This window comes from Dama dama, chromosome 20 (genome assembly GCF_033118175.1).
Source record: "Dama dama isolate Ldn47 chromosome 20, ASM3311817v1, whole genome shotgun sequence".
NCBI classification, from domain to species: domain Eukaryota; kingdom Metazoa; phylum Chordata; class Mammalia; order Artiodactyla; family Cervidae; genus Dama; species Dama dama.
Window position 1 is genome coordinate 88,408,275 of NC_083700.1, and position 27,526 is coordinate 88,435,800.

The 27,526-nt window shown below is 51.8% G+C and overlaps 1 protein-coding gene across 1 annotated transcript; it reads right to left on the reverse strand.

The window, feature by feature from the left end:
• Window positions 1–15,839: 15,839 nt before the first annotated feature.
• BSND (barttin CLCNK type accessory subunit beta) lies at window positions 15,840–27,077 on the reverse strand. Its single transcript, XM_061120023.1, has 4 exons — window positions 26,901–27,077; window positions 21,058–21,158; window positions 18,623–18,892; window positions 15,840–17,755 (listed from the first exon to the last, which is right to left on the reverse strand). Exons 1-4 carry the CDS (start codon window positions 27,075–27,077, stop codon window positions 17,344–17,346), a joined length of 960 nt encoding a protein of 319 aa, XP_060976006.1. The 3' UTR covers window positions 15,840–17,343.
• Between the last annotated feature and the right edge of the window lie 449 nt (window positions 27,078–27,526).

The following is a 27,526-nucleotide window of genomic DNA, read 5'->3' on the forward strand; positions in this document are numbered from 1 at the left end:
GGAACACTCCGCCTTCCCTGGCACCCAGCAGCTCACTGATTGTTCACTAAGAGAGGTAGCCCGTGGCTGTCTGCAGGCAAGCAGCGGTCCCTTTCCTGTCACCTATAAAGAGACCTGTATTTGAAACGTGCTTTGGGCAGCTTCCTCATCAAAGGCCTCCCTCCCTCTTTGGGAGGTGGGAGCAAGCTTCCCTGATGCTCCCTGGGGGACCCTGGGATCTGACCCACCAGCACAGGCACAGAGGAACATGATGTCACCAGCCTGAGGAAGGGGGCGCTGTGGAGTGTGCAGAGGGTGCTTCGGATGGAGGTGGGGAGCCAGGAAGCCCTGCAGGCACCTGGACTTTTGGACGGGTGGACCCAGAAGGCAGTCCCTTCTCATCCCACATCCTCCACGGCACCCTTTGGGGGTCAGCCCCACCCAGGCCTCTTGCCACTTGGCAGGGCTTTTTCCCTGCCCCCCTACCCCCCCCCCACACACACACACTCATATACACACACTCACACACATACTCACATACACACACTCACACTCGAAAGAGTTGCCCAAAGCAGCTGTGTCAGCTCCTCCCTCTTCTCAGATGCACCCTGCCTTTGATCTGGCCAGCTAACAACCAGCCAACACTCACTGTGCCCCTCACCAACTTCCATCCCTACCCCAAAAAGTCAGGGATCAGAGGAAGACAGAGCCTCTTCCACATCTTTCCCTTCATCTGAGTGCCTCATGGCCAATACCCACCCTTCCCACCTCCTTCCTTCCTTTCTCTTTTGAGGACATCCCCCTTGCTCCAGTCAGGCTTCCTCTGGGATCTCCTCTGTCCACAATCTCTTCTCCTGCTCCTGTCTCCAAGTCCTTCATCTCCTGTTATTCTTCCTCTTCACCACGAAAGATTTCTCAAGGCTTCTCCACCCTCAAAACCCCATCCCTCAAAATGGCCCTCTCCCCTTGACGCCCACTCAGCCTGAACAATACACAGAACCTGCTCTTTGCACCTTCTACTTCTCCAGCCTCAGAAAACTTGGAGTCTGCAGCCACTACCACTGTGAGTGGACGTTAGGTCAATTTATCAGTGTCAACATTTTGAACATGCACCCTTTCAGAAGGGACCTATCCTTTTTGAGTGTATGCTCATTTGAAAAAAAAAAAAAAAAACTACAAGAAAAAAAATTTTTTTAATGTGAGTAACTCAGAACTGTATACAGAGAAAAGTTTCTCTCTCTCCCATTCCTGACCACCCCCCACCTTCCCAAGGCTACTCCTTGTTACTCATTGTAGTAGGTCAAATAGTGTTCCCGCCAAAAGAACTGTACCTGTGCCTGCGTGCTCAGTCGTGTCTGACCCTTAGCGACCCTGTGGATTGTAGCCCACCAGGCTCCTCTGTCCATCGGATTCCCCAGGCAAGAACACTGGAGTGGGTTGCCATTCCTGTCTCCTGCATGGCAGGGGGTTTCTTTAACACTCCTGGTACCTGTGCTGCCGCTAAATCACTTCAGTCATGTCCAACTCTGTGCAACGCCATAGACGGCAGCCCACCAGGCTCTGCCATCTCTGGGATTCTCCAGGCAAGAACACTGGAGTGGGTTTCCATTTCCTTCTCCAACGCAGGAAACTGAAAAGTGAAAGTGAAGTCGCTCAGTTGTGTCCGACTCTGTGCAACCCCATAGATGGCAGCCCACCAGGCTCCTCCGTCCATGGAATTCTCCAGGCAAGAGTACTGGAGTGGGTTGCCATTGCCATCTCCGGGTACCTGTGACTATAACCTTATTTGGAAAGAAGGTCCCTGCAGATGTGATTAAGGTAAGGATGTCCTGAGGAGATCACCAGGGTTTAGGATGGGCCCCAAATGCGATGACTGCTGTTGGAAGAGGAAAGAGAGGGAGAGTTAAGACACAGGGGGACACAGAGAAGAAGGCTATGTGGAGAAAAAGGCACAGATGGAAATGGTGCACAAACCAAGGAAAACCAGGAGCCACTAGAAGCTGGAAGGGACAGGAAGAGATTCTCCTGGAGAGGCTGCAGGGCCTTGATTTCAGACTTCTGGGCCCCAGAACTCTGAGAGAACACGTATCTTTTGTTTTAAACTACCAAATTGTTTTCTCTGTACTTTGTACAAAATTGTCTGATTTGTTACAGCAGCCTTAGGGAACTAATATGCCCATTTATTGGGTAACTTTTCAGATGTTATATTTTTATAAAAATACTTTAAAACATTGTAACATTTATGACTCATTGTTGACTTTTTATTTACATGGGCAAGGTGGAGAGGGGCATCTTAGTCTTTAAATATTGGGGTCTCTATCATCTTGCTCTGGTCTTATTCTGGGGGTTACAACTTTGCTGGTACATCTACATCTGCTTTGTCATCTCTCTAGTGGCAGATGATTCTATTCTATATATGTTCCAGTCTCTGGTGGATGCAGGTTGTTTTCTGCCTTTTGCTGCTACAAAGCAGCAATGCCTAACCTTATCCATGCCTCTTTGCACACGTGTGAGTCTCCATGTGGCATGTTGGGAAGCTCTCATCTGATCTCCTAGAAGGTCCCACAATCACATGTAGATTCACTCAGCTCTGTCCTTCCAGCTTTTCTGCCTTCTGGAATAAAACTTTCACTTTGAGCGGCCACAATGTCACATTTTCATTCACGATCACTGAATTCTCCTACTGGATCAGCAAGTATCCATCAGTATGGAGGGGCGAGTTTTAGCCTGTTCACACGGTGGAATATTTTGCAGGTGTTAAAAAGAATGAAGCAGATGCTTGTATATTGATATGGAAAGATGTCCAAAATTAATCATGTTTTAAAAGTAGATTATGCTCTTATTTCCATAAATGGTTACGTATGTATAGAGATGCTTGCCTCTGCATAAACAAAACAAAATCAATGCTATAGACCCTGAAATGAATTTGAGGGAACTCTATGTGTTCTATGTTTGGAGTTGTGAAAGAAATGTGGTGTCTCACCTAATGCCACTTAGAAATCTTCACCTTTGCCCACAGTCTCCCGTCTACAGAGCATTTTCATATTCACCATCTATTTGCCCCAATCCCATAGGACATACTGAGCTGGGACCATTATCTGTATTTAAAAGATGAGGAAATTGAAGCCAGAGACGGGGAGCACTATGTCAATGTCACACAATTACTTGTCAAAGCGAACCCAGACCCAAATTCCAGCTGCTTCCACTGCAAAGGGGGCTCAGGTTCAATCTCTGGTCAAGGAATGAGGCTCCCACATGCCAGACAGCACAGTTCAGTCAAAACATAATAAATAAATCGAGTGGTCCGAGAAGACCTCAGGAGGAAACAGACACTGGGAGGAAGGAGCTGAGGGAATGGGCCGTGTTGATGGGGGTGGGGGAAAAGCACTCCAAACAGAGGGAACCCCAGGTGCACAAGACCAGCCGTGGAAGGGCACAGCCCAGAGTGACCCGGAGACAGCATGGTAACCGCAGGACTGGGGTGCAGATCCATAGGAGCGTGTAGACTATTCTGGAAACTCTGGCTTCTGTCTTATAAGGCAAGAAGCCAAAGGCAAACTTTGATCAGAGGAGTGAAATGCCTTGATGATTTAAAGGATTGTTTTGACTGCTGGTTAGAAAACAGATGATAGGGGGCAAGGCCAGAAGCAGAGAAACCCAGCCAGAAGACTGTGAGCCACTGCTAGTGGCTTGAACCCGGGGGAGCGCTGGGGCAGTGAGAGTGGTTGGATTCTGGATGTGTTTTGAAGATAAAGGCTGTTGCATTTGCGGACAATTTAGATGTGAACCCAAGAGAAAGAAGAGTGAAGGTTCCGAGTTTTGGCCAAAGCTACTGGAAGGACAGAGTTGTCATTAGGCAGCAGGGAAGTCCAGGGAGAGAGGCTTAGCAGGGCAATTGCAGGATTTTGGTTGCCCTTGTTTGGAGCTTTCACCTAACAACCAAGTCGCTATATCAATGGTGGGACACGTGACCTGAGCTCAGGGAGACACTGGCTGGAAGCTGTCAGCTTATCGATGATATCCAAGGCCACCGACTCTTAGGGATCACTAAGGGAGTGTTCCCAAGAGGAGGAAGTGACCGTCCAGGTCAAACACAGCCCACGGGTCAAGTAAGGTGAGCCCAGAAATTTGATTTAACAGTTCAGGTGATCAGACCTGAAGGTCAGATTTAGCACCAGAATGGCTTAAATAAGGAGGGTTCTAGAGAAAATGTGGGCTTCCCAGCTGGCGCTAGTGGTAAAGAACCTGTCTTTCAATACAGGTGATGTAAGAGACCCAGGTTTGAATCCTGGGTTGGGGAAAATCCCCTGAAGAAGGGCATGGCAACTGACTCCAGTATTCTTGCCTGGAGAATCCCAAGGACAGAGGAGCCTGGTGGACTACAGTCCATAGTGTTGTACAGAGTCAGACACGACTGAAATAGCATAGCATATACTCACAGAGAATGTGGGACGGGAACTAAGAAGGCCAGAGTTTACAGACAGCTCCTTTAAGGAGTGAGTGGGTATAGTCACTCAGTCGTGTCCAACTCTTTGTGACCCCATGGACTGTAGCCCACCAGGCTCCTCAGTCCATGAAATTCTTCAGGCAAGAATACTAGAGTGGGTTGCAGCTTGCCTATAAAAGGCACAGAAAAATGGGTTGCGGTCAGAGAGAGTATGAGGCCAAGAAAGGTTTTTTCCTTAGATTGGAACTTGTAAAGCAAGCTTATGAGCTGACGGGAATGTTACAGCAGAGAAGAGAAAGAAGCTGGCAACAAGAGGGGGAGAATTTCTTAGGTGGGTGAGAAGGAGCGTTTTCTGGTGCAGTGGAGACAGGGCAGAAGCACTTTATCCTAACAGGTGTGGAGGTGGAGAAGGGGGCAGAGGCGCAAGCAGCTGGGTCTGTGTGGAGTGGGAGCTGCTGGGGGGTTGGGGTCTCTATTTGCTGTATCTGTTTTCTCATAGAAATTTCTCAGGATACACCTACGGCATGAGCTGGGAGGAGGGATGGGAGAAGGCTTGGGGATGTGAGGAGAAAGGAGAAGCGGTGATGTAGTCAAGGCAGGGTCTCTGGGGGCTTGAGGGCATGGGGTCCTAGTGCAGGTCACTTAGCACTGCTCTGCATCCCCCTCCCCCCATCAATGCTTCTGTCTCCTTACCTGTAAAATGAGTGATTATTAATATATTGGGCAGAGAAAGAAATGACAACCCACTCCAGTATTCTTGCCTGAGAAATCCCATGGACAGAGGAGCCTGGTAGGCTATAGTCCATGGGGTCGCAAAGAGTCAGACACAACTGAGCAACTAACACTAATGCTTTCATGCTCAGGATGGATTTTCTAGTTTCAATTCACCCTTTGAGGAACTGCCTCATTTTGTACTGCTTTGTGTAAAAATAAAGACTATTGTTTACTAAAGAAAAAAAATGTTTCTTTTAATATATTGGGCTGGGCCCAGAGAAAGAGGCATCTCCGGAAGTTTCCACCTCCTTGCAAGCAGTGGCTATGCCCAGCTGCGCCAGCAGAAGGCGCCCGGCACCCAGCGTGAGAGCCCATGGCTAACCACCCAGGCCAAGCATAGTCCAGGCATCGCTGGCAGGACTGAGATGCTCCAGCCCCTGAGATGCAGCAGACCCTGCCCTGCCCTTGGTGAGCCCACAGCAAGGCAGGTAAGAGCTCAGGCCTCTGTGATGAGAGACAGGAGGAGACAAGTTACATAAGGGAGAGAAAAGCTAGGTTCTATGGAAACTGGTCGATGGACACTGAATCTAGGCAGGCTTCCTGGAGGAAACAACTCTGGATTTTTGGTCCATTTGTAATGGGGTAACATGTCTAGTGAGCAGTGCATGGCTTCGTTGGGGACATTGGGACAGCAGGCTAGCTTTTAACGTCTCCCTTGAGGCCAAGGAAGGGTATGGCCCCTTCTAGTGGGTGGAGGGCTCCTGGGAGGTTCTGAACAAAAGAGAGAGGTGACCAGAGTGTCAGCCCCAATAACGCTTTCACTTGCTCCCCAAGGAATCCCTCTCAGGAACTACTCTAGGCTCATCTCCATTCATGAGCCTCCCCACCCCTCCACCTCTTCCTGCACGCATGTCATGGAGGAAATGAAGGCCAGCGGCACTGGTCTCCTACACTACCTCCCCACCTCGCTCTGTCTCTGCAGGTTTGAAGGGAGAAGTCCAGCAGGTTGAGGGGCCCGTCCTTTCCCTCAGCTTCCTCCAGGAAATGCCCTCTGATGTTCTGTCCCCAACTTGTTCGCACCAAGGCTTGTGAGCCTCTGAGGATGCTCAGAGATCATCCACCGTGAAGATAAATGAAATAATCAAAACAGAACACGGTCCCCTTACATGTGCCAGCTACCGCTCTAGGTGCTGGGTCATCAGTGAACAAGAGAGACACAACTCCTGCCCTCATGTTGCTCTCCCTCTTGGAGAGTAAAACACAAGAAACCACCAAGTCACGTGTGCAGTTGACTTAAAGCCGTGGAGAGGAGAGAAAAGGGAAGGGTGGAGGTGCATTTTTAAACAGGGAGGTCCAAAAAGGTCTGCTCCAACGCTGCTCCTGCAACAGCACACCCACGGGCTGCACACCCCCAGCCTCCCCTGGGCCCCTGCCCGCTGCTCTCTTCAGTCTCTGCAGCCCTTCTGTGCTTCTCCACTGACCCAAGGACACTGCTTCGGAGCTGTGGGAGCCCCCGTCTGTGAGAAGTGCAGATTCCTCAGACTGACCCCGAATCTCTAGGAACAAGCCCAGGCAGGAATCTGCATGTCATGAGCTGTCCAGGAGAGTCTGAGGTAGCCTCAAAGCACGCAGTCACAGATTTACTCCTTGAAGATGCGGCACTGCTTAGCGTGGTCCAGATTGCCCAGCTCCACTCTGCAGCCACCAGGCAGTTCCATGCCTCCATGCAACGCTGTTCCCTTCTGGAACACCCTTCCCAGCGTTCCTCGGGTGATAACTCTTACACATCCTTTAAGACCCACTCAGAGTCACCTCCTCCAGCCAGCACTCCCAGAACAGGCAGGCCTGGACAACAGGTGGGGCGGGACCTGGAGCACCATTTTAACTCCAGCTCTACCACTGAACTCATGGTGTGACCCTAGGTGGGTCATTGCTCACCAAGCTCCAGTTGATTCATCAGTAAAATGGTGACAATAATTTCAACCTTACCAGGGAGATGTGAGGCCAAAAGAGATGACAGATCTGAAAATGCTTTATAGCCTCATCACATTAGACACACATGGAGGGAGAAGGTGGATGGGAGGTGTAAATGGTTGGATGGCAGACACCACCCCCCCTCCATACAAACACCTAACTGTATCATGGACTGGCGATTTGATTCTAAAGACCCCAAAGGTATGCACTCAATTGGCGTCAGGTGTCCAAAGGTCTGGAGTGAAAGAATCTGAGGCAGCCCCAGGACCAGGAGTGGAGACCAGGAGGAATGTGCTCCTGGCAGCTTCCTGGCCATTAACCCTCATGCTCAGGCCAAAATATCTCCATCATCTGCTGGTCAGGGTGTTAATGGGGCAGGGAAGGCAGCCATCTGAGGCAGGAGGAGGGCCAGAAGCCCTGAAGCCTAGTCCAGCAGTAAGCACCTTAACCCCTCCTGAGCCTTACATCAGCCACATGGTGCTACTGATCCATTATGGGATGAGGAAACTGAGGCAAGGGCAGATCCTACAGGGGATAAGGGGTGGGATCTGGCTCCCCTTCTCCAGATAGGAGATCAAAAGGTTCCCTGAGAGAAGTTCCCTGGTGGTCTCGTGGTTAGGATTCCATGCTTTCACTGCTGTGGTCCAGGTTCAACCCCTGGTCAGGGAACTGAGGTCCTGCAAGCCATATGATGTGGCCAAAATTTTAAAACATATATATATATATTTTTTGGTGGCCTTGTAGTTATCCTGCAAGCCATATGGTATGGCCAAAATTTTAAAACATATATATATTTTTTGGTGACCTTGTAGTTAGGATTCCAGACTTTAAACTGCCAGGGCCCAGGTTTAATCCTTGGTGGGGAAACTGAGATCCTGCAAGATGCACAGTGCAGCCAAAAAAAAAAAAAAAGTTCCCTGGGAAGAGGTGGGCAGCATTGGCCAGCTCCCTATCATTTCATGGGAAAAACTGAAGCTCAGGCAGACGACTGAACATCAGAACTCAGAAGATAAAAGAGGCAGGAGAAAAGAGGAGGCTGGAAGATAAGAGAGGTAAGAAAACTGGGGTTACTGGGATGTCAAGCTGCTCCAGACTGGTCTACATTCTAAAGGAGAAGGTGGAGACAGAGCTGATACCCAGGTTCCTCACCTGAGGGGATGCTGGTATGAACCACCCTGATGGCCCAGCCTCCTCCCATCCCAGGAAAAAATCCTGCTGCCCTTAAGGGTCCCTGGTGCTCTCTCTGCCCCTGCTTCTCCAGGACAGTTTCCTCTGATGCATCTCTGAAGGCACTGCCCCTGGGTGAAGACCTGATGAGCCAGCACATGTGCATGGCTGAGGAGGGCACGGTCGGGCACACAGAACAATGCTGGCAGTTGTCCGGACAACCATGTCCCCAGCGGCGCAGCGGCAACCCTGGGGACATTTGCCGAGTAGAGTGTCAACAGTGCTCCTTTAGTGTGATTTCCTCTGCCTTGTCCCAGGGTCACTTTCACAGAGATCATCTGCGTTTATTGTGGGAAGAGATGACGGGGCTGCTTGGGTAAATGTGTTTACAGCCAATACAGGTGCTGCCTGACCATCAATCCCACCTGCAGCCTCCATGGCCGCTCCATCCTCCTGGGGCCTCAGGCCCATGGGGGTCCCAGAGTGGCACTTCTTCCCAGTTATATGGTCATTGGCCCTAGAGCTGACTGAGAACCTGCTTGGCAGGCCGTTCATCAGAGAAGGCCTGGGGGTGCCAATCTCAGGGTATTTCTCTTAGCATTTCCTTCATGGTTGCAAGACAACTGCTGCAGCTCCAACCATTGCATCTGTATTCAAGGCCAGCAAAGCTTATCACGTCTGCCTTGCTAATGAAGAGAGTAAAAGTTTTTTTTCAGGAGTGACTCCAACAAATTCCTTTTTAGGTCTCATTGGCTAGAACTGTCGATAGAGAATCGGATTGACATGATCGACTTTGGGTCAATCATCGTTTATCACCTGGCTGCAGATATGTGATCCCTCCAAACAAAATCAAGGAAGGAGGGAATTAGCAATATTTGCTGCTTTCTACTTTATAATCTCTCTTTTTATTAATTATATACCATGAACATCTTTCTGCATAAATAAATACAGACTCAGGGGGATAGGGATAAAGGGAAAAATTGAAAGAAAGTAAAATGGTGGTTACTGGAGAGCAGGAAGGGAAGAATGGGAGGTTACGTTAAACGGGTGCGATTTCAGTTTGAGTGGATGAGTAAGGAGACAGGTGGTAGACATCGTTGCACAACCACATGAATGTACTAAATAACACTGAAGTGTACACTTGAAAATGCTTAAGATGGTAAGTTTTATGTTATGGGTATTTTACCACACTAAAAATAAGTACAGACTTAGTCATTTGATAACTCCTGAGGTCAGTACCAAGGACACAATATTAAACATAATAAACAAAGAACTGGCCTTCCCGGGGCTTAGCATCAGACGGGAAATGCAGAAAGTCATCCCCGAAATTCACAAGTACAATGATCCCACACACTCCCAAGGAGAGGTCGGGGAAGGGGGTGTGAGTCAGCCAGGAGGGTCCCCATTTTAAAGGCCATGCACCATTCCCTCAGAGAGCTGTAGCATCATTGTTTCAACATTTCTCCTATGGCTGGAGGTTTAGATTCTTCCCATGTTTGAGCTACAATAAACACTGCAACAGTAAACACCTCCCTAAGTACATCTTGACACATTGGAAAAGACCCTGATGTTGGGAGGGGTTGGGGGCAGGAGGAGAAGGGGATGACAGAGGATGAGATGGCTGGATGGCATCATCAACTTGATGGACATGAGTTTGAGTAAACTCCAGCAGTTGGTGATGGACAGGGAGGCCTGGCATGCTGCGATTCATGGGGTCGCAAAGAGTCAGACACGACTGAGCAACTGAACTGAACTGAACTGAAGTACATCTTGGTGCGTCTATTTCCTTAGGATAAGTTCCCTCGCATGGACGTGCAGGATCTCAGGCACCCATGTGCTGAGGCTTTTAGCACGGCTGCCTGCCACATTCCCCCACAAACCTCCTATCGTTTCTGTTCCCACCAGCGAGGTAAGAAATTGCCCTATTCCTCCGCTTTCTGCCAACATCATCTGTTACTGTCTTTGTAAAATGTTGCCAATGTTATGGGGTGAAACATGGTTTCTTGATGTTTTAAAGTGCATTCCATTGATTCTTTCTGAGGTTGACATGTTTTCATTTGTCTCTTTTATGGGGTCACAGATCTTTCCTGTGAGTGAGCTCCTTTTCTTTTCCTGTCTGATTTGTGGCGCTCTCTCTCTATGTTGAAGGGTTGTGAGCTCTGTAAGATGTTGCCGCCACTCTTTGGGCACCTCTGTGTGTTACAAGGTCTTCCTCCTACGGAGACTGTATTTGTGTGTTTGTCCTCCAGCCCCCTGGGTCTCAACCACTTCCTTTGGGGTGGCATCCACAGCCCTTCCTGATCAAATCCCCATCCACCCACCAGTGTCCTCTCCAACCATCCTCTCCATCCTAAGCTCCGTTCACATCTACCCCTGGTCACTCCTCAGCTGTCTTGGGGTGACTCGGGGCTTCCAGCCTTTGTCCAGGCTACTCTCCCTGAGTGAACCCTTAGGGTGTAGCTCAGGACAAATCTGAGACGATTTTACTGATTCTCCAGGTGGGATCAGACCCCGCTGTACCTCCCTCTGCCCAGCACTAACCACTTTGACCTGTCACGGCTCATTCTGCAGCTACCGGAGGGGAGCGGGGGCTCTAGCGGGAGAGTCCTGGGTCACACACATCTCTCTGCCCCCAGTGCCTGGCACAGAGGCTGGCACCAAGCAAGTGATTAGAGTGTGCTTATGAGTGAATGGAGTAACAAATGGGTGACTGAATGAAATTGACCCCTCCCTGACTCCAGGCTGCAGAACAGGCTCCAAAGCATGCAGTTGCCCACTTACCCACCACCCTAGCTAGATCTGCTCTCTTCAAGGTTAACATGAGGATGTGCAGGTGGCTTGGGAGTTTCCTCCATCTGCAGAATCACCTGTGGAGCTCATTATCTGACCTGGGCACTTCCTGCATCACTCAGACCCTCACCCACCCTTCCCCTGGGCTATCTCTGAACTGAACACTGTCTTGGACAGGGCTCTGGAGACTTGGATTAAAGGTCCAGCCTCTGCCACATGGTCTCCTGTTCTGCTGGGCTGGGCTTGTAGTCAGCAATGAGGAATCTGGGGCATTGGCTCCACCAAGCTTCAGTCATGACCACTCAGTCATTCACTCAGTTCTCCCTTCACGGTGGAAAAAACCTTTCATAGGTCAGGTTGGGAACTGAAACCCTGCCACAGGCCACAAGCTAGCTTTCTTGCCACTGATATGTGCCCTTCCATTCTCTTTTGCACCTACTAACTAGAATATGTCCTAACGATTCCCTTCTTCATGTCTCTCCTCTGCTTAAGAACCATCAGTGGATTCCACTTGTCCATCACTTGGAATGTGAGCTCTGCAGTAGAAATTCAAGATGCCCCACAACCAAGCTCCAGCCTCATTCTCTGACTCCGTCCACCATTGCTCTAGCCAGGCTGGGCTCCTTCAGGTTCCTGGGACCATCCTTCCTCCTTTTCTCCTATGGACCTTTGCCTGTACCATGCCTTCTGCCTGAGATACACCTGCCCCTTCATCCTACCTATATAATTCCTGATTTGCCACCCCCACCTTCTGTGGGTCTTCTTCCAACCATTTCAGTCCTTAATAATCTGTTATCAAAACAAAAGACTAAGCCCTTCTCCCCTGTAGAATTACCTGGCTTGCTTATTCGCATTTCAGACCACCCCAAACCTCTATGGGGGTTCTGGGGCACTGGGCCTTTAAAGACTTCCCGGAGAGTCTGATGCCACCAGCCCAGCTGGGTCCATTGACCTGCATTTGGGAAGTGCTGGTTGTATGGTGCTTGGATGCCAACTCCAAGTCTGCTCTGGTTCCTGATATCTACACACTGTGCACATTCCCCTCTTCTCTGCAAATGAGAGCTACCATTTACTGAGGGCTCACCAGGTACACTCTGAGCCCTCAATATGCATGATCTCGTCTAACCTTCATAGGCAGTTAGGTAGATATTGCTAACCTCATTTTATTGATAAATAAATTGAGGACCAGAGAGGGTCAGTCTCTTAACCAAAGTCACACAGCTTTCGGGGGAAGCCCAGTCTCAAACTCAGGACTGGTTACGCTTAAGCCAGAGTTCCTCATCCCTGTGCTATGTAGTCTATGCAGCTGAGCCACAAGCCTTCAGAGTGGCCATGTGATTCCGTTCAATGTGGGTCAGTTCCATCCTGTTCCACCGGCACTATTGCCACTTGCTTTTGCTAAGTCCTGGGGATCGAAACATGGGTAGGCAGAGGTCCCTGTCCTCAGAGGACATCCCAGCCCAGGCACACACACAACTAGGAGCACTGAGACCGGAGCAGTGCACACCCTTTGGGAAGGATGCCAGGACAGTGTGGGATTCTGCCCCAGGAGGGAGAGCAAGGCCAGCTCAGGCTCCAAGCACCAGCCTGCAGAGAAGATAGAGAAAGGGAGAAAGGGCATTAAGCAGATCTGCTGGACAGACAGGTTTCCAGCAGCTACAGAACTGGAGGAAGTGGAGGAAAAATTGGCTGAAAAGGGCCTCAGCTCCAGGCTGAGGAGTCTGGCCTGATCCTGTGGGTGTAGAGAGCCATGAGAGGTGTGGGAGCTGGGGTGTGTCTGCGCTGAGGGCCAGCACGAGTAGACACTCAGTGCAACCTTGCTGCCTGGATTGTTGGGGTGTGTCTCCTGTCCTCCCCAGGGTTGGGATGACTGAAACAGGATGATTCCTGCCAGGAATGGAAGGCCCTACAGCAACACCTCCTCTCCTCCATTTAACCCTTCTCTGGGAGGATGGGCATATTATTCAGCCTCTCGGAGTCTGTTTCCTCATCTGTAACCTGGGTATACACACCAACCTTGCAGGCTGTGAGGGAGAAATGAAGGTGAGCACAGCATAGGTGATTATGGGTCTTGTTACGTGTGGACCCAGTGGCACTGGAAGAAGAGCGCAGGTTCTGGGGTCCATTTTCCAGTCCCAGCCCAGGCCCTGGGACGCCCATCTCTCAGGGCTGGTGGGAGGGTCCCATTCAGGCAGCACCGGATACGTTGCACATGCACAGTAAATTTGTTGGCAGCCTCGTCTGCCCAAGCACAAGCAGTCCTGCTCACCCATGCCCTTGCTCTTGGGATCCTGCCCCTCTCTCAGGATGCTGCTCTCCTCCCTGACTTTTAGCTCCCTGTTGCCTGCTGTCAGCTCCCCTGCCCCAAGCACCTGGGACATCGGATGTGTTCTGTACCTTTTGCAAAGAGCTTTCACACGCATGTTCTCCCTGGCAAATCCACTCACCTACTGTCCTGTTTATTAGGGGGACAGAGTTAATCCCCACTGTGCAGATGAGGAGAGAGGACACGGACACTATTCAGGCACCTATGATGTGTCGGAGGCGTCATACCCATTAATTCTTCACGATGTCCTGAGAGGCTGGTAGTATCTTCTCCACTGCATAAACGCGGACACTGAAGCTCAGAGAGGGGCAGTAACTTATCCAAATTCACACAACAAGGAGCTGGCAGAGGCTGAGTGCAGACCCAGGTCTTTCTGGCTCCAGAGTCTGGGATTTAGAGCAAACATATGCAATGTGGGGTTGACCGATTTGTCCCTCAGGGCCGTTGCAAGGACTAAATGGGGAAATTGGTGTGAAAGTGTCTGGCATCATGCTTAAGGACCAAGAGTAGAAGAGGAATCTTGTCCACCTCCATCTAATCATATAGAAAACAGGGAGAGATGTCCAGGGAGGGTCGCCACATGCCCAAGGTCACAGCGGGTAATCACAGAGCCGAAGTTCACCGCCCCCGGAATCACTCTTCCCCAGTAAAGGTCAGGGGCTATCCCTCTGCAGAGAATGGAAACTTCCAAAAGTGCCTCTGAGCTGACAGGGGGTGGAAAGAGCAGGAATGTCTGCCATGGTACGCCAATCTGGAGCCTGAGGCTGAGAGCAGGAAGCCCAGGGTTTGCCAAGGTCATTCCTTTCGGCTCCACCCCCACCCCCAGGGACCTGCATGAAGATCTTGCCCTCCCAGTTAATCAGCCAATGCGAGGGCCCTCACAGCTGGGCCCCAATGGTCTGACGAACTTGAATAATTTCACAGAACATCAGCATCAGATAAACACTCTGACTGTGATGGGTCATAACACGTCCAGACCCCTCAGTAGCCATGGCTGAACACAGCAAACAGCAACACAGGAAACACAGCAAACAGGAACACTGTCAAATTACATCAGCGACTACACAGCCGCTCCTGGCTGGAGCGTGACTTCTGCTTCTTTGTCACCTACAGCCTTAGCTCGGTCTTCCATGTAGGATTGTTTAAGACACCCCACCATGGGATCAGCCCCACTTCCCAATAGCATCCAGTCTAGAGCAGAGACCCACTTTCATAGACCCTCCCCTCAGTTACCTCAAACAAGCCCATATCCCTTAAGTCCCTTCTCACAGCCTCTTACAGAGACTCCTCACAGTTCCCATGAGGTTTCTCCCCTCTGCAATGAGTAACAAATGCATGCGTGCTCAGCCATATACGACTCTTGCAACCCCATGGATTGTAGCCCACCAGGCTCCTCTGTCCATGGGATTTTCCAGGCAAGGAATGGGTTGCCATTTCCTACTCCAAAGGATCTTCCCGAACCAGGGATCAAACCCGAATATTCTATGTCTCCTGTATTGGCCAGTGGATTCCTTACCACTGAGCCACCTGCGAAGCCCGCAGTGAGTAGCAAACCCAACAATTAACCACAGGTGGAGCAGTGGTAAAGAATCCTCCTGTCAGTGCAGGAGAGGCAGGAGATGCAGGTTCGATCCCTGGGTCAGGAAAATCCCCTGGAAAAGAAAATGGCAGCCCACTCCAGTATTCTGGCTTGGGAAATTCCATGGGGATCGCCAAGGAGTTGACACGACTTAGCGACTAAACAACAAACCACCACAGGTGAGCTCCTGGTGGCCCTCACCTGCAGGGCACTGGCAGAAGGATCCCGTCAAACCCCAACCCCACCACTCCCACCAACCCTGCAAAATGCAAAGACAAGGATCCAGCACCTGCCTCTTGCAGGTGAGGAGAGTGAGGTCCAAGCCCAAGGTCACAGAGTAGGGTGAATATTTATCATCCTGAGGGGATAATTTGAGGGTAAAAGGTCTAACTAGGCAGGGACAGTGGGCCGGAACGAGGGCTGTCCAGGGCAGGCCAGGCATGTGGTCTCCCAATCACGCAGCAGGATGAAGGGAGATCTGGTCTGGAGTGGAAGCCCGGCCCAGCCATCTGTGTCCCTTCCTCAGTCCTCGGGCTCCCTCCCTGGGACAGGTTTCTCCCTGTGGGCCGGGCTGGCAGCCAGACGCTCCTGGTTCTCTGCTGAGGCCTGGGGGGTGCCCTGCAGTGTGATGTGGAGGCAGGGGCCACTCTCGAGTTTCCACCCGCACACTGTCCTACTGGCCACACTGCTGTGTCTCATGTTCACTTTCCAGAGAGTCCCCTCACTGAATCCCCTCGGTTATCCTGCCCAGGAGGATAGCAGAAGCGGCGTTGGGTATGGGAAGAGGGTTCACATAAAAGAAATTGCAGATGAATGAAGATAACCATTCTAAACACTGAAAACTTTTTTATTTGAACCTCCCACTGGTGTCCTCTTGATGCAGGTCACCCCTCCCCTGCGTGAGTGAGCAGAGCCGGGAACAGCTGTTATAGCAGAGGCTCTCCTACTGGAGGTGGCAACCACCCAGAAAGGAGATGGAGAGGGTGCCGGGGCATGCCCTTCCCTCTGCCATGACCCCAATCCCAACCCAGAGGCGTAGCCCAGGTGAAGGTCAGCCCTCCCAAGAGGCCCAGGGTGCCAGCTCTGAATGTGGGGGCCACCACTGAGGTGGTACCACCCATGCCGGGGCCCAGAGGGGCTTTGCAGAGATCAGCCCAAGAAAGCATCACTCAGTGATGCTGCCATAACTTCAGGGGCTGCTCAGACAGCAAGAGGTGTTTGTTCCTGGAGTCCATGGCCACAGTGGTTGTGTGGGTGTCACTCAGTTGGGACAATTTTTTAACTGCTCTGTTCCCACCTCAGTTTCTGCTCTGCACGCTGTGTCTAACTTACAAGATGCCAGGCTCAGAGTATTGTGAGCCCCTTGAGGGTGAGAACTGTCATCAGTTTGTGTCTCTTTCCACCTAAAGATCCCAGCTTACCATCTGGCACACAGTGGATGCTCCATAAATGCCACCGGGGCCAAATGAGTTAAGTCAGGAGTCTGAGAGTCAGCGGAATGAGGGATGGGGCATTCCCTGCAAAAACCTTCTGGGTTCTGGTCACTTCTATACCACCTCAGGGACCACCTGAGTTGGGCACAGGAGAGACCAAGGCGAGTGAAGCAAAAGTACTGGCCTTGAGCAGGCAGCCACACTCCAAGATAAACGTGGAAGGCCCAGAGGAGGCACAGAGAGGCCAGGACTAACTCGGTCCAAAAGCAGTGACATCAGGAAGAGCCTTCAGAAGGGGGATGTCTCTGCAGAGGTTTGAAAGATGAGCCTGAATGTGCCAGGCAGACAGGGACAAAGGGCATCCTGGTGGAGAAGACAGCTTGGCAGAGGCATAAGGCGCAGGGTGAGCGGGGGGTGGGCTGACCAGGAGAAAGTTGGAAGATCAGCAGAGGTCACTCATGGGAGGTTTTGGATCCCAGAACAACAGAAGCTACAGGAAGGATGCAGGTCCAGATGTCAGCTCTGAATGAAGACCTATTTCACCATCCATCAAGTGGACCAAAAGACTCAGCAGGAATGAGGACCCTGAGGGGCTTTCACAGGGGCTGAGGGACCCAGGGCCAGCACCAAGGAGGGTTCCTGGTCAGAAGCTAGCTTTGAGGTGAAGCTAAAAAGGCACTTGAGGGCTCTGGCTGCTGCAAATCTTCTCAACAAATCCTATTACCTTCAAAGCTCCACAAAAAGTATTAATGATCGAAACAGCAATGGCCCAGTAATGTAATCATCTCCTCTCTGTGTGGTTCTCAAAATGCTCTCGGCCCACTGAGAGTCTACAAAATCAAACCCCATTTTGCAGTTAGTGAAATGGAAGCCCTGTGAGGTCACATGGAGATTGGTGGTGGAGCCAGATTGGAACCCCAGGAGCAGTTCCATGTCAGCCCTGGGCCTCAGGTTCAGAGCCCAGTTCCTTGTCTGGGAGGGGATCCCGGGGGCTATCGGGAAGCCCGTAGTACAGGTCTTCCTCTTCCTGTGCCGGCCCCTCTGTGCCTGTGTCTGAAGCTTCTTCCTCCTCTTTTGTCCTTGGGGACCTCTGCTGGGAGCTAGGCACAGCTGCCTCCCGCCGCTGTTTCTCTGGAGGCACATCCTCCATCGTGGGGGCATCAATCAGGGCAAAGTCATGGAAGCGGTCCAGCTGGCACCTGCAGGTCCAGGACTCTGGAGGCAGGGGCTGAGGTTCCACTCCCTCGGGTGGAGACGGGCTGGGGCTGCTGCCCTCACTGGAGCCCACGTCCAGGTCATCTTGGAAGGAAGCCAAGGGTGCAGGACCCTGGGGACAGGTCGGGGGGCTGCAGGGGTAAAGGTGGAGAGGGTGAGGGGAGCACTGAGTCAGACTGCCTGGGTCTGAACCCCACCCACTAGCTGCAAGGCCTGGGGTAGGTGAGTTCACCTGTCTGGACCTCAGTTTCCTCCCCTGTAAGATGGGGGAAATACCAGCATTCACTCCTATGGTTCTCCCTGAGGTTTATAGCAGATAATGAGTGCAAAGCACCTTGCAAGAGGCCTGGCACATAGTAGGTGCTCAAGAAATGGACCATAGTTATGTTATCCAAACCAGGTCACTCCTTTGCCTCTCCAACCACTCAGGGATCTGCTCTGGGCCTCCCAGAGTCCCTGTCACACTGGGTCACCTTCTGTCCCTTCGTCTGCCTCCCCCACTGGATGAGGGGCTCCCTCAGGGTGGTGTGTTAAGGCCTGGCAGGGAGTGTGCCCAGGGATGCTGGTGGGTGAGTGGCTACAGGTTTGAATGAGGAATATTCACGTTCCCGTTCATGAATGGCTGGGGACAGGGGAGGGGGCGGGGGAGGGGATGCAGTGACCTGCCCAAGGCCAAGAGCCCGTCAGCAGCAGAGCCTGGATTTGAACTCAGGTCCTCTGGCTCCTTGCCTGGCTCCTCATGGTGCGAGATCAGACTACTCTGAGGTAGGAGTGATTATTCTCACGTGAGGAAACTGAGGCTTGGCAAGGTGAGGAGCATTTGAAGGTTACAACAGCAAAGGAGCTGGGGCTTGAACCAGGCCCAGGTGACTAAGCCCAGACCCACGCGTCTCCTCAGGGTGTCCCCAGCCTCTCTCCTGCCCAGGGTCTCCAGTCACCCTCAGTGGCCCACACCCCCTCCTCCTTCACCCCAGAACCCCTCTGCTCTGCACACTCACCTGAACCTGCCCTGACTTGGGTCTCTTTCTCCCTCATCCTGGTCCAAGCCCCTGTGAATGACCACGGCAGCTTCCAACCAGGCCTGAGGGTCACGAGGGCCACTTTCTCCTCCATCGCTGGCTTCTGGCTGCCGCTGTCCGGGTTCTGGGGCCAGGAGGGGGCGGGGGTCCTCACTGTAGCTCATGACCTTCATCTGGATGTGGCTGAAGTCAGGCAGGCTCTGGTCGTAGGCGGCTGCCTCCCATAGCCTGACGTAGGGGGGCTGGGGGCTGAATGGGGGTACAGGGGACAGCAGGAGAGAGAATAGGCAGGTAGGGAAAGAGTCGCCCTGTGCTGTCCCCTGGCCCACCTGTTCTGAGCACTGGGTCTCCCCTGATCTCCAAGAAGCCTCTGGGAGTGGCTACTGTACCCAGTTCACGGATGAGGAGACTGAGGCCAGGCAAGGTAAGCTGAGTGGGAGAGCTGAGACACTCAGGCCAGTGTTCCTTTCACCCCATGTCTCCAAAGTGGACCCCAAGGCTGCAACCACCAAATGAAGGTCGGTCTGCATTAACTGGGAGTTTGCTAGGTTCCAGACGGTGGCCTGAAGGCTTTATGCTGTTTATTCTGAACAACACCTTGAAACAGAGTGGTCGTTCCCATTTTTCAGATGAGGACACAGCAGCAGTAAGGGCCCAGCAACTGAGTGGTCCTTGTGAGCTGGGCTGTATGGCTTAGCTCATCGAGTCCTTGCCGGAACTTTGGGAGCTGCTGGGGGAGGCGGAGGCACAGACCCTGGCTGGCTTGCCTGGGTGACTCAGGCCTAGGGCCGGTGCTGGGGCTCCAAGCACCACCTTCTCCACTGCTCCAGAATCCAGGGCTGGGGAGTGATGGGGAGGAGCCCAGGCTCAGGGTGACCTGAGCCCCAGCTCTATTCCAACAGCTCTCTGTGTGTGACCAGTCCTGAGGCTGGTCCCAATACCCATCCAGGGTCTATCTGCCTCAGTCCCCTGGGACATTTGGTCACCTGGGTGCCAGGGACAGAAAATACCATCACCACCTCCTTCCCCAAGCAAAACAGAGAAAGTCCCAGAGTCCTGGCCACAGATCCTGGATCTGCAGCCTGGACTTCTGAGCACAATCATCACGGCTTCAGGGGTGGGAGGGGGGATGGCTGATCAAGTCACCCTTCCAGGGCTGCCATGTTTTGGCAAGACAGCACTTGGCACTTCCAAGGATGAAGGCAGGTATGGTCTGGTATTGACTCTCTGTGAGGTTTGGGTTTGTGATTGCACTTCTTGAGCCTCAGTTTCCACATCTGTATAAAAGGCCTGACACCACCCCTTTCACAGATTCCTATGAAGACCAAAAGAGGTCATGGGCGCAAAATGCCTGACTTGGTCTCTGATGCTTTTGGAAGCGCTTCCTACCAGTGATGGCAAAGGCTTATAGAGGGCCTGCTATGGTCCAGGCTCTGTTCTTAGTGCTTGACTTATAAAGTCTGCCATCCATATCACAGGTTCCACATCCATGGATTCAACTAACTGTGGTTTGAAAATACTCAGGAAAAAAATTCTAGAAAGCTCCAAATAGCAAAACTTGAATTTGCCACACACCAGCAACTATTTACATAGCATTTATATTATATCATACAATCCTAGAGAATTCCAAGGACTGTATAGTCCATGGGATCACAAAGAGTCGGACAGGACTGAGCGACTTTCACTTTCACTTTCATTATATTGACAACTACTGACATAGCATTTATGTGCTATGTATTAGAAGTAATCTAGAGATGATTTAAAGTATGTAGGAGGATGTCTTACACTATAAGATTATGCCATTACATTACATTATATTACATTATATACTATGCCATTTTATATAAGGGACTAGAGCATCTGCAGATCTTGGTGTCTGAGGGTGATCTAGAGCCAGTTCCCCACAGATGCCAAGAGATGACTATTATCTCATTTAGCCCCTCCACCGATGCCTAGGAGGAAGGTACTATTAGTATCTATTTCGAAGATGGGGCAAAGAGAGACAGGTCAATTTCCCAGTCACTCAGCCAAAAAGTGGCAGGGCCCCAGGGCTGTGCCTTGGCCATCATTATGCCTCTTGTTTGCTAGAGTAATAGCTGTCACCACTGTGTGGGATTTAGGGTCACATCTATTTGGCTGCCACTAATTCGCTGTAAGGCAGGACAAAAATCCCCAAGTCTCGGTTTCCTCATCTGTAGAGTGGGAACAATAATGACCACCTCATAGAATTGAGAGGCCAAAACGATCTATGATTTCTGAGAGTCTGTTCTCAGTAAGTAGGAAGGTAAAGCCAGAGCCTGCAGCAGAGGGGAGACACTGCCCCTCTGCTCCTGCCCCACCCCCTCACTCTCCTCAGCCTGAGGGGTCACTAACCCTTCCCTCCCTCCACTCCACCCGGAGGGCTCAGCACCCACCTCTTCATCTCGGCAGCAAGCCTGTTCTCCAGCAGGCCCAGCGCCTTCGCCTTCGTGGACAGGACACCTTGGAAGTCAGAGTCAGCAGGTACGAAGGTGATCTGCAGGGCAAAGGGGAGAAGGCGTCGCTGAAGCTGCCCGCACACATTCGTACTTGCTGCTTCCCCAGAGCACAGACCTAACCTCTCCACCTACCCTGGGAGAGAGACCTCACAAGGGAGCGCCCCCTGTTTGACAGGAGGGCCCAGCACTGGTGGCTGTCTGGACCTCTGGGCTCCTGCTCCCACTTGCCCTTCATTCACCCAGCAAACACTCCTGGGCATCAGCTGTGTGCCAGGCACTCTTCCAGGCACTAGGGGGCAGCAGTGAGTGAGTGAGACAAGCACCCCTTCCCTGGGGGAGGTCATATCTTGTCCTGCCTGACATGCACAGGCCCTTCATCCACACCTGGTGAATGGGTGTCAGGTATTTCCTGGCACCGACAGAGGCTGAGACAGAGGACAGAGAAGGGGATGGGTGAGGTGGTGCCCAGCCCTGACACCTGAACTTTCCGGGATCTCGAGGTCTCTGCAGGTGCCACACCACAGGTGGGCACGGGGCAGTGGAGGGGAGGCAGATCACAGAGGAGGCAGTGGGATGAGGCAGGAGGCGCCCTGCCTTTGGGGTCTGAGAGGCTGGGTGAGCAGCCCTCCTTGGGCAGATCATCACTCCTCCCAGAGCCTATCTGTGATCCTCTGTAAAATGGGGTTTGCCTCGAAGAGATATTTGCAGTGCTGTTCACAATGGCCAAAAGGTGGGAGCACCCTAAGTACCCATTGATGGAAGACTAGACAAACAAAATGTGGTGTATATACACAAAGGAAGAGTATTCAGCCTTTAAAAAAAAAATGAAGTTCTGACATGTGCTACAACATGGATGAACCTTGAGGAAATAAGCCAGTCACAAGACAAATTCCATAGGATTCCACTTATATGAAGTATCTAGAATAGTCAAATTCATAGAGACAGAAGGGAGAATGGTGGTTGCCACAGATAGGTGGGAGGGGGGATGGGGAGTTACCATTTATTGGGTATAGAGTTTCAGTTGTACAAGACGAAAAGCATTTTGGAAACTGGTTCCATAACAATGTGAATGTAATTAACCCTGAAAAGGTCACTTAAAAATGGTTCAGGTGGTAAATTTTAGTTTATGTATATTTCACAATTTAAAAAAGTAGGATTAGGGGATTTCTCTGGTGGTCCAGTGGCTAAGATTCTGTGCTCCCAAAGCAGGGGGCCTGGGTTCAATCCCTGGTCAGGGAACTAGATCCCATGTGCCGAAACTAAGAGTTTAAACAAATAAATAAATTAATTTTTTTTTAAAGTAGGATTAGTATTGCCTGTCTCCTGGCTGTGAGGATTCCATGAAGTAATACATAAGGGGTCCCCCAGCACAGTGCCTAGCACACAGTAGCTGCTCTGTAAATCATAGTTCGATGCTATCAAAGACTTCTCTGAGTCTTGTTCTCCTCAACTGAAAATTTCCTCAACAAATATTTGATAAAACCCTTGGGCTTCCCTGGTGGCTTAGAGGGTAAAGAATCTGCCTGCAATGTGGGAGACCTGGATTCGATGCCAGGTGGGGAAGATCCCCTGGCGAGAAGTGAATGGTTACCCACTCCAGTATTCTTGCCCGGAGAATCCCATGGACCGAGGAGCCCCAGAGGAGCCTGGTGTGCTACAGTCCATGGGGTCACAAAGAGTTGGACACAATTGAACAGCTAACACTTTCACTTCACTTTCCAGTGTTATACCAGGTTCATAAGCAGCAGCCTCCTTTCTCCCTTCCCACAGAGTACAGTGAGTGAAAGACACTCGTCTGCACCATCAAAGCCCAATCCTGATGGGGAGAAGGGAATGATAGCCGGAGGGGTTCTTAGAACACCTGTGAGTAGTAACCTTTCCCCCAAATGTCTGCAAATGAGGGAGGGCCCTGGGTATCTTCCATCTAAATATGTCCTGCATTTGCCAGATGGTTCTGTATTTCCCAGAAGCTTCCCCTTCCTCCAGTCATCCTCCTCTTCATCGTAATAATCACCACCATTATCTCCATCAACATCATAATCGTATCATCACCATCAGCACCAGCACCTCCAGCAGCAGCAGCATTATCACCCTACAGCATCATTGTCATTGCCACTGTGGAAGCCTGGAGGAGAAGGAAAGTCCTGAGCATCTCACAACACAAAATCTTTTAAGAGAGGGGGACAGGCAGAGTTGAAGCTGGGAAGGGGAGATGAGACCATGAAGACCGCAAAGCACCAGGCTAAGAAATTCAGCCTTTATCCAGAAGCAGTGGGAGCCCTGGAGGAGTTCTCAGCCGGAGAGGACACAGAGAGATTTGTGTTTGGGCAGAGTTTTGGGCAGTTCCCAGAGGGAGGGAACAGAGGGATGATGGAGGGAGGCCCATGGAGAGGTCAACCCATCAGTCACCAATCAGGGGTCTGGTCCTGGGCTCCAGCAGAGCAGGCAGGAGTGGGGAGTGGGGAGTGGGGAACTTGAGGGTAGAAGCAGAAGCCAGGCAAAGAGGTCCAGCTTTTCCAGTCAATCCTTCTCCTTGCCCCACCTCGGTTAACAAGCACAGCATCCCTGACTGTCCCACCAGCTAGATTTGTCCCGATTCCTCCTCCTCTCAAGCCCGAAACCCTGCTGACCACTAAATCTGTACAAGTCTACTTCGGAAATTCAATAAGGTAAGCAAGCTGGAAGTACCAGGGCCACACCTAGCCACAGCAGGTACTGTATGTTTGATGAACTGGAAATGTCTTCTCCACTCCTACAGCCTTGGGATCAAGCTCTGTCTTAATCTAGGAGATGATCACCTCTCACCTGGACCAGAGAAGGAGCACCACCCCCCAGCCCACCGCCACTGCCACTGGCTGGTTGCTTTTGAAACCTCCTCCTCCCAGATGTCAGCCTGATAACTTTCCTGAACTGCAAAGCTGCTCATGTCCCCTTCTTGTCCCATCAACTACAATGTAGGGTCTGAAGTCCTCAGCATGGCATCCAGGCCCCACGGGCCCAAGCTCCACTCCCTCTCCACCTTCCCTTGCTCCCCGCACCCTCCAGTCACGTCGACCCACTTGCCTTGCTCTTTCATCTCATGTCTTTGTTCACCCTGTTCCTTCTACCCAGAATGTCTTTCCTCATCTTTTCTGCCTGGTGAACTTCTACTTTACCTACAAATCCCAAGTCATCTTTTCTGTGAAACCCATTTCCTCCCCAGCAGGTAGAAAATCGTCTCCTCCATGAGACCCCCCAGTCCCCCAAAGACAGGGGCAGCTTAATTCACACTGGTATTACCCCCATATCGGGCTTCCCTTGTGGCTCAGCTAGTAAAGAATCAGCCTGCAATGCGGGAGACCTGGGTTCGATCCCAGGGTTGGGAAGATCCCCTAGAGAAGGGAAAAGCTACCTACTCCAGTATTCTGGCTTGGAGCATTCCATGGACTGCATAGTTCATGGCATCGCAAAGAGTGGGACACAACTGAACAACTTTACTTACTTACTTTACCCCCATATCATAATTGTCTAATTCTATTCCCTTATATTTATATTTCTGTCAATCCAGGAAATTCCCATTTGTCAGGTTCTGAGGCAGGAGAGGATCTGGCAGGGAAGATCGGCATCAGTATTTGCTGAGGGCTCCAGTGGCCCAGGCTCCAGTGAGATGACGTGGGAGAGGGGACCCTCGTCTAGCACACCTCCCTGGTTTACAACACACTTGCCTTCTCTCCCTTAATGTGCCACCCTAACAGCCTGTGGCCCTGAAACACACATCCACATCTGTGCTCGCATACCTGCAGACACATACAAAGACCCGCTCAAAGCCACAACACTGATCCTGAGATGGCCGCCTTCGAATTGACTCCAGGCCAGGCATGATGCCAGGTCCCCACATACAAAACCGTATTGGTTCCTCCCACCCGGCCATGTAAGTCTCAGGGAGGAAGGGGATTCTTCTGCCAGGGTCACAGAAGTGGGGCGCAGGGAGGAGAGATCTGAGTCTGGGCCCGGCGGACGCTGAAACCTGTGCTCTTTCTACCCCACCATGCAGCCTCTGCAGCACAGGAACACGTGAATCCGTCAACAGTTACTCATTAATACTCGAGAATATTCCCTGTCCCCGATCTCTCTCCCTCATCCCCACCGCCACTCTGCCCCCCTCCCCTTTCCCGCCCACAGCCAGCTCTGTGAAGGGGGCCAGGGCAAGAAGGACCCTCCCCACGTCCTCCCCCACAGCCGTCGCCTTGCCGTCCCCCAGGGTCCAGGCTCCTCATTGGGAGGATGACGATGAAGTCGGTGGTGACGTGGGTGGTTCGGCCCCAAGGCCTTCTTCTCCCGGTGACCTCTGCTCAGGGCATTGCACTGAGTCGGGTTGACTGTAAACTGCTCAGTAAATGACTACAAACCAGCCTGGACCGCCCCAGCACTGAATAAACGCTCTGACAGCCTGGGGCTGCCCGCGGAGGAAGCAGGGCTGGGAGAGCCTAACCCAGGCCCTGGGAGCCTCCTCCCTCCTCCCAAACCCCAGCAGAACCACCCAGGCGAGAGGTGAGGAGGGGGCTGCGGGGGGTAGGGGGAGATAAAAGGGGGTGGCGGCTGCCTGGGAACTGGAACCCCAGATGGCAGGACCAGCGGGGTCCTTAAGATACACCCTCTTTCCCACCCCCTCTTCCTGACTCACACATTCTACAAACGTGGAAACAGAGAGGGAAGGGGCGTAACCAAAGTCTCCCAGGTAATTAGAGGCAGAGTGCAAGTTAGAATCCATGCTTCTTTCCTTGTCTCCCTGGATCTAGCTGACCAGCTGCTGTGTGACCTTGGAAAAGCCACTCAACCTCTCTGGGCACCAAAAGATTACACTTGATATGCCCATTCCACAGGTTTGTTGGGAGGATCAATAGCAGTAAGGGTGACAGTTTTTCACCTAAATATTACACTCTACAGTTCACAAAAGTGTTCATCTCTTCTCTGTTCTCCATAATTACCATGAGGCTGGGAGAAACAGGAGCCCAGGGCCTCATTTTGCAGATAAAAGAAACCGAGGCTCAGAAAGACAAAGGTCACATGGAGACTTTGGAACAGAGCTAGAACTAGAACTCAAGACTCTCAAACCAGTGCTCTTCCCATCATTAAGTCACTCATTAGGCTAGGAGTACATTAAAACTCCAAAAGAGAGAGCACTGCCCAAGCCATGAGGTTCCAGCTGACTCGCTCAGAACTCTCAGCAGCTCTGGGACACAGGGACCGTCCTCCTGAGGAAGGTTATGCTTTAGACACCACGCATCTGAGCTCTGATCCCAACTCTGATACCCAGGAGCTGTGGGAACCTCATTTTCTGAGCCTCAGGCTTCTCCACTATAAACATAGAACTTCAGAGGTACCAAAAAGCTCAGGATGGATGCTGAACTTCACCAGGGATACAGGTGTGCCTGGCAGGCGGCAAGCCCTCAAGAACTCTGGTTTCAAGACCCTGGATTGTGTCTCCCCCATGGTACCTAGTTCTCCTAGGTACCTAGACATGGAGCCTAGTGTCTCCCCCATGGTACCTAGTTCAGGGCTCCAGATTCAGGGGACTTCTGATTAATCTTTATGCTAAGGAATGGATGGAAGCATGATGGATGGATGGATGGATAGATGGATGGATGCTCAGGAGAGTGGAGATAAGAAAAGAAAAGGTAAAGGGGAGAGGATGACAAGATGATTGAAGGATGGGGGACTGATGCCTGGAATAGAGGCACAGCCCCAGACCCTCCTGGGCCCTGGCCCCCAGCCCACCTGTTCCCACTGTTCCCACCTACCTTGGGGTAGCATTGGCACATGCTCCAGATGACACCCCCGATCACCATGACGCCTCCCATGGCGTAGAAGGTGCCGTAGACCTGGGGCCGGTCATGGCTCATGAGGAATGTGCCAAGGGCCAGCAGAAAGAGCCCCAGCACAATGAAGCCGATGCGGAAGGTCTTCTCATCAGTCATGGCTGCCTGGCCAGGCCTGGCCTGTGAGCCACCTGCAGAGGGGCGCCAGCAAACCAGCCAGCTACCTACACACGCACTCACACTTGAGGAGTGACGCTCCGGGATCACTGCTGATCAGGACTTAAGCCGAGAGTGAGGCAGGCTCCCTTCAGGTCCAGCCCAGCCACGGGGCACACCCCGTTCTCCAGGCTGGAGGAGTTACGCGCAGGTGGCTGCGTGCCCCCACCTTCACTCCTCTCACCTTCCCTCTGGGCCCTCTGGAGCGTGTGGGAATCCGAGTGAGGGAGACACAAGGGAGGGAAGGGGAGGTTCCAGGGACTGGGCCCCAGCCCAGGCTTTGACATCACCTCATTTCCCTGTGTGGGGCTGAGCTGGGCAAACAGGCAGCCTGCACCATCCAGCCAGGGGAAGCAGGTAAATACTGCAGCCCAAAAACATCAGAATGCCGC